Source organism: Borostomias antarcticus, assembly GCF_949987555.1.
Source record: "Borostomias antarcticus genome assembly, chromosome: 2".
NCBI classification, from domain to species: domain Eukaryota; kingdom Metazoa; phylum Chordata; class Actinopteri; order Stomiiformes; family Stomiidae; genus Borostomias; species Borostomias antarcticus.
Genome location: NC_140235.1, coordinates 40918120 through 40925636, shown reverse-complemented (window position 1 = coordinate 40925636; position 7517 = coordinate 40918120). Strand labels below are relative to the sequence as shown.

General features: G+C 56.8%; 2 protein-coding genes across 2 annotated transcripts in view; both read left to right on the top strand.

Annotated features, from left to right (window-relative positions):
* rabgap1 (RAB GTPase activating protein 1) overlaps positions 1 to 7517 on the top strand; it is a 66794-nt gene that overhangs the window by 35444 nt on the left and 23833 nt on the right. The window lies entirely within an intron of this gene.
* LOC311329052 (putative G-protein coupled receptor 21) lies at positions 6309 to 7439 on the top strand (the record flags this gene model as incomplete). Its single annotated transcript, XM_084461349.1, has 1 exon — positions 6309 to 7439. One exon carries the CDS (start codon positions 6309 to 6311, stop codon positions 7437 to 7439), a length of 1131 nt encoding a protein of 376 aa, XP_084317475.1.

Sequence of the window (7517 nt, the reverse complement as noted above, 5' to 3'; positions counted from 1 at the left end):
TGTGTGTGTGTGTTTGTGTGTTTGTGCATGTGGCTGGGTTGGATGTGTGTGTGTGTTTGTGCGTGTGTGCATGGCTTGGTTGGATGTGTGTGTGTGTGTGTGTGCGTGCCTGTGTGTGTCCACACATGTCCACTATGGGCTTCTTTTCCTGGCAGAAAAGCACCGTGAAGAAGTGCCTGAAAAAAAGTGTTGGTATGACGCCATCATTTCTAAAACGGCAACAGCAGCTTATATCAGCGTAGCGTCCGTTGTGGAAAACACAGGCCTGCAGTCATTGTTTTCAGATGAGAACGTCAACAAAGCAGAGCCTTGCTCTAGTACTAGTTGCTCCCTGGAGGACTTCTCTGGGGCAGTTACTGCCGTCGGGGGTTAAAAAGGCCGGAGCCCTCTGGGGGATAAACAACACCAGGGGCGAGTTCAACCTCAAAACGTTTTGCAGTGTTTCGCTACGGACTTTCCGGGTCGAACGGTGCGTTTCCCAGAGAACGGCGTGTCAGAGGTCGTTACGCAATCGGCAGACTGATAAATAAACAAACCCCGCCCTGTCTCCTCAGCCGCCGTAGGCGCAACGCTCGGCGCCGGCGTCCCAGTAACCTCCTGGCAGCGTTCGGTCGGGGCTGAACACGCCCGAGCCTGAACACGCCCAAGCCCAGGTGCGGTGCGCTCCCGCTCCCCGTTAAAAACTATCGAAGAAAGATGCTTGAGCTTGTTAAAAACAAAAACAAGAAGCCCTGTGGACTGGACTCTAGGCGTGTGTGTGTGTGTGTGTGTGTGTGCGTGTGTGTGTGTGTGTTTGTGTGTGTGTATGTATGCTTGTGTGTGTGTGTGTATAGTGTTGGTGGTGATCCCTAGACCCTTGCAGCCCTCCCTAGCTGGTGGTAGTAGAAGCTCTGCGCGCCCACACACACACACACACACACACACACACACACACACACACACACACACACACACACACACACACACTCTCCCCCCACCCACCCAGCCCTCCTCCATACCGGCTCCAGATGGTGTGTGTGTGCGTCCGCGTCTGTGTCCATAAACACGACCAAGGTCAGACGCGCACTTCACCAACCCGCCCCCCCCCCTCCCTCCCACGCCACACACGCCCCCGCCCGCGTCCTGGCCGCCCGGGCCCCATACCGGGAGAGAAAACAAACGCCCTCACAATGCCTGGCCTGTTTGGGCGGCGGCATGGGACCCGTCTGGACCCGGTCCAGCGCCGGTACGCGACGTCCGCGGGGCCAGTTGGATCGGGGCCACTGACCGGTGTCTTCAGCGTGGTCCCTGAGCTCCTCACACTCCTGACCAGGCGCTGACGGGTCCAGTCTACACACCAGCGCATCTACGGGTCCAGACCACACACCAGCACATATACGGGTCCAGTCCACACACCAGCACATATACGGGTCCAGTCACCACACCAGCACATATACGGGTCCAGTCACCACACCAGCACATATACGGGTCCAGACCACACACCAGCACATATACGGGTCCAGTCCAGTCCACACACCAGCACATATACGGGTCCAGACCACACCAGCACATATACGGGTCCAGACCACACCAGCACATATACGGGTCCAGTCCACACACCAGCACATCTACGGGCTAGAGATTGCTAATATGAGAGAGAGAGAGAGAGAGAGACAGAGAGACAGAGAGAGAGAGAGGAGAGAGAGAGAGAGAGGGAGGGAGAGAAAGAGAGGAGAAAGAGGGAGGGAGTGAGGGAGAGAGAGGGAGAGAGAGAGAGAGAGAGAGAGAAAGAAAGGTGAGGAGAGGGAGAGAGGGAGGGAGAGAAAGAGAGGAGAGGAGAGAGAGGGAGGGAGAGAGAGGGAGAGAGGAGAGAGAAAGAAAGAAGAGAGAGAGAGGGAGAGAGAGGGAGAGAGAGGGAGAGAAAGAGAGGAGAGAGAGAGAGAGAGAGGGAGTGAGGGAGAGAGAGGGAGAGAGAGAGGGAGGGAGAGAAAGAGAGTAGAGAGAGAGAGGGAGAGAGAGGGAGAGAGAGGGAGAGAAAGAGAGGAGAGAGAGAGAGAGAGCTTAACAGGACCGACCCGAGCAGATGTGACATCTCTTTCTCCCTCTCTCCCATCTCTCTCTCTTTCCTCTCCCCTCCTCATCCATCTCACCTCTCCCCCCTCATCCTCATCCATCTCATGTGTGTCTCCAGTGTAAGGGATGAGGCCGGCGTGTTCTGGTCTATTCTTAGCCTCTCGTGCTGTACTCTGGGGAGGTGCGTGAAAGCTGCGGAATGTGTCTAGAAACGCAGCCTGTCCTGTGCTCCTGAGGGAGGGGCTGCGTGTGTGTGTGTGTGTGTGTGGTGTGACTGTGTGTGTGTGTGTGTGTGTGTGTGTGGGTGCACGGGTCCGTCCGTGTGTGTGCATGTGTGACTGTGTGTGTGTGTGCGCACGTGTGAGTGTGACTGTGGGTGTGAGTATGACTGTGTGTGTGTGTGTGTGTGTGTGTGTGTGTGGGTGCGAGTATGACTGTGTGTGTGTGTGTGTGTGTGTGTGACTGTGTGTGTGGGTGTGAGTATGACTGTGTGTGTGTGTGTGTGTGGTTGTTAGTATGACTGTGTGTGTGTGTGTGTGTGTGTGTGTGTGTGTGTGTGTGACTGTGTGTGTGGGTGTGAGTATGACTGTGTGTGTGTGTGTGTGACTGTGTGTGTGAGTATGAGAGTATTGAGAGTAGACACTTTTGTCTCGTCTGGACTCCAACCTGGACCAGGATCCATTTTAATGCTTTCTTGCTAGCCGCCATGGAAGCCTGCTCCTTGCTGGTCTGGAACCGGCGCGTTCCAACGGCTACGTATTTACGCCCACGTTGTTGATATGTGGATTAAAAACGCATTTCCATTTACACTTCTATTAAATGTGGTTGAAATGCGTCCCTGACCACCTCCGGAGGTTGTTTGGCCGATCGGATCGCAATCCGTCCTCAAAACGTTTTGGGCGCATTTACACCTGTATTTTCATGTGGTTTAGCACGATAAGACTGAAATCTGATCACCCAAAACACATTTTAATGCCAGGTGTAAACGGGGTCAGACAGACAGACAGACAGACAGGCAGACAGGCAGACAGACAGACAGACAGACAGACAGACAGACAGACAGACAGGCAGACAGACGAGCAGACAGACAGACAGGCAGACAGACAGACAGGCAAAGAGGCAGACAAGCAGACAGACAGACAGACAGACAGGTAGACAGGCAGGTAGACAGTCAGACAGGTAAACATGTCTGTGCTCAAGCTGTTTTGTGTGTCTGAAGCTAGCGAACGTCTTGGATGGACTCGCTGCACCTTCCAGGAGTTAAAAACAGGAGCAGCATCTGGTGAAGCAGGATAACGAGGAGCAGGTGCATGAAACACCGACACACACACACACACACACACACACACACACACGCTGAAGAGCCCGAAGGAGGAGAAGGAATGTATAATATATACATACATATATTAATGCACAAACTCTCACAGAAATCCCCCTGAGGAAAACCCTCTGTGTTTGTATTCATGTTACATAATCCGGTTGTAAACCACTCACAGGCACGCCTCTAAGGTTCATCGAGGCTGTGGTTTCTGGACACGGCGTTCGTGCGGCCAGGACGTACCGGGGAATGTTTCTGATAACCGTGCGCTCGCTAACTACCTCAGGATTCCCAGGGCTTAGGTGAGCGAGATGGACCCAGGGAGACAAGCGTGATATACGTACCGCAGCCATGTGTGAGACCGCTCGCGCATTCGTCCGCTCACTATCCCCTGTGTAGTGAACGATAAATCATAGGGTGCATCCTCAGTTCACGAACAAAATCGCTGTGAATTGTGGGTGTTTTCTAGCGGAGTCCACTAGAATCGAATTAACCTCTGGGAATTCGGACACTAGAAGAAAATGGTGCACGCGCTATTATAGTCAGCTATTTCTGTAATAGGCAACGGTTTTGAACGCAGCTGTGATACTGCGGTGGGTGGGGTGGGTTGTACCGAGCCGGTACTTTGTACCCCCCCTTGCATCAGGAGAAGGATTCCAGGCTCTCTCTCTCTGCTCGCTCCTACACTCGCTCGCCCTACTACTGACCCAGGCGGGAACCAGCCAGTTCATCAGAGTTCTCCGCCAAGGCTAAGTGTCACGGGATGAGTTCCAGACTGGACGAGGGGGAGGGAGGAGGAGGAGGAGCGCTGGGCCGCGATGCAGGGGGCGGCGCTGCAGCTGGCCGAGCCCATGTCCACCGTGTGAGGAGGAGCGAGGAGGAGCGAGGAGGAGCGAGGAGGAGCGGTATGTCCCGATGTGAGGGAGCCATGTTTGTGTTGGGAGCTCTCCAAGGGCTCTTCACGTCTTAGACGTACGATCGTCCCTGGATTGAGGACAGATTCCCCTCTTAAAATCACCCACGTACAGGACAGTGTGTAGACTAGGACATTGGGGCCCAGGGGCGACCCTTACATCAAAACAAAGAACCCCCACGCTATATATAATGTCATGGGAATGGAGAGAGAGAGAGAGAGAGAGAGTTTATTACACTACACTGAACAGTACTTATATGGTACATCTACTGTGTGAACAGTACAGATATACTGTAGACCAGTACAGCTATGGACCAGCACAGATATGGACCAGTCCAGATATGGACCAGTCCAGATATGGACCAGCACAGCTGTGGTCCAGTCCAGCTGTGGTCCAGCAGCACCGAGCCAGGAAAGGTCAAGTCGACCTTCCCCCTCCACAGAAACGGAGCGACAGAACCAGAACCAACCCAGTGTCCATCGCCACTTGGCCCTCAGAACCAGCTCAGCGTGAGAGATCATGAGAAAGAGGTTCTACTTGTGTGACCGGCGTCTTTCAGACACATTTTTATTCGGTGTCATCGACCCCCCAGTGAGAGAGACTTGTTCCATGTCTGTTGAAGGGTGTGAATGTGTTTGACTGGTACATCCAAGGTGTGTAAGGGGGAGATAGGGAATGTTATGGGATGTGTTGGAGAGAGGGAGGGAGGTGGTGTGTGTGTGAGTGTAAGAGGGAAGAGTGTGCGCGTGTGTGTGTGTGTGTGCGTGTGTGCGTGTGCGTGTGTGTGTGTGTGTGTGTGTGTGTGTGGGAGTGGCTGGTAATGTGTGCAGTCAGATATGGAGAAAGGGAGGGAGGGAGGGAGGGAGGGAGAGAGGGAGGGAATCGGGCGGAGAGCCTCGTGCCCCAACAGCTGCTGATTGGCCGAGGCCGGAGAGAAGGGGGAGTGGCCATTGTGACACTGCTGCTGCAGAGAGAGAGGGAGAGAGAGAGAGAGAGAGAGAGAGAGAGAGAGAGAGAGAGAGAGAGAGTCCAGAGGAAGGAGGGAGACAGAGTGCACATGAGCCAGACTGAATCAGCTCCACAACAGTGTGAGCACGAGAGCAGAGGACAGGGAGAAGGAAAGCAGCAGAAGAGAGAGAGAGCGAGAGAGAGAGAGAGAGAGAGAGCGAGAGAGAGAGAGAGCGAGAGAGAGAGAGAGGCGTTCTCGGTGCTGCTACCCAGCTGTCGTCCTGGTTTCCCGAGCCAGACGTGGATCGGAGGAGCCGACAGACTCAGACGTGGATCAGAGGAGCCGACAGACGGAGAGTCCTCCTCCTCATCCCGGCCCGTCTTCATCCTCCCCTTCGTCCGACGCGTCTCACCTCGCTCGGTCTCTCCGGAGAGACCCGCGACCCGGAGAAGAACGGATCCGCTTTCTGCCTTCCCCCCCGCCCTCTCTGCCGTGCTGTCCCGGCCCGTTCTACCCGGGTGGACCGATCTCGCCGGACCGCTCGCTAATCGGGGGGGCGGACCAGAACCAGGTCAGACCAGAACCAGGTCGGACCAGAACCAGGTCGGACCAGAACCAGGTCGGACCCCAGCTATCCAGCAGCAGAACGGACTCTAGAAACAGAATCACGGACTCTAGAAACAGAACATGGGGGTATATAAACAGAATAACGGACTATAGAAACTACACCGGTGACGGATTCACAGCCACATTCCTGTGAGCGAGGACGGTCATTGTTTGTTTATTTGTTTATTTGTTTATTTGTTTATTTGTTTATTTGTTTATTTGTTTATTTGTTTATTTGTTTATTTGCTACATTCAATCCTCTCCTTTTCAATTTCAACGGAACCATCGCCAAGAACGAGAGGAGCTCGGCGCTCGTCCGCACGCGGGCGTACCTCCCCCCCCAGTACTTCCTGAGATGGCCGAGGGCGCGCCGCCTTCCCAGGGTGCTCGGCGGCATGGCCCTCTCCTCCAGGGCTGAGCCCGGGCCAGCCAGCCCCACCCCCCAACCCCCCACCGCCCTCCCCCCGCCATGACGAACTGGACCCTGGAGCTCAACCAGAGCCTGAGCGCACCGCCACCGGCCGACGACGGCGCCCCCTTCTGCCTCCTGGAGGTGGGCTTCTCGCAGACCTTCAACACCTGCCTCCTGGAGGTGGCCGTCATCCTCCTCCTCACCATCCTCATCATCGCGGGGAACCTGGTGGTGATCTTCGTCTTCCACTGCGCCCCCCTGCTGAGCCATCACACCACCAGCGCCTTCATCCAGACGATGGCGTACGCCGACCTCCTGGTGGGGGTCAGTTGTATCATCCCATCCCTCTCGCTGCTCCGGCGCCTCCGCGGGTTTGACCCCGAGCTGACCTGCAAGGTGTTCGGCTACATGGTCTCCGTGCTGAAGAGCGTGTCCATGGCGTCGCTGGCGTGCGTGAGTGTGGACCGCTACGTGGCGATCACGCGGCCGCTGTCCTACGCCACGCTGGTCACGCCGTGGCGCCTGCGGGCGTGCATCGCCCTAATATGGGCGTACTCCGCCCTGGTGTTCCTGCCGTCTTTCTTCGGCTGGGGCAAGCCGGGCTACCACGGCGACGTGGTGGAGTGGTGCGCGGTGTCGTGGTCGACGCGGCCGGCGTTCACCTCGTTCATCGTGGCGCTGCTCTACGCGCCCGCCGCCCTCACCGTCTGCTTCACCTACGGGAACATCTTCCGCATCTGCCGGCAGCACACGCGCGAGATCAGCGAGCGGAGGGCGCGCTACGCCCCCCCGGGCGCCGCCGTCGCCGCGACAGCCGGGGGGCGGTCCCAGACGCCGCCGCCGCCGGCGTGCACGGACAAGCGCTACGCCATGGTGCTCTTCCGCATCACCAGCGTCTTCTACATCCTGTGGCTGCCCTACATCATCTACTTCCTGTTGGAGAGCGCCGGGATCTACCGCCACCCTAGCGCCTCGTTCCTCACCACCTGGCTCGCCATCAGCAACAGCTTCTGCAACTGCCTGATCTACAGCCTGTCCAACTCCGCCTTCCGGAAGGGTCTGAAGCGCCTGTGCTCGTTCTGCGTCCAGGGCGTCGACGCCAAGAAGCCGTTCGGCGCCGGGCCCGGGGGGAAGGCCTACGGCCAGGGGGGGAAGGAGGGGGCGCCGGCGTGCACCTGCCACGTGTAAGCGGCGTGGGTTGACGAGCGCGTGACACCCCGACGAACTTTGACCTCCCACGAGCCAGAGACGGGGAGAGGGGGGCGG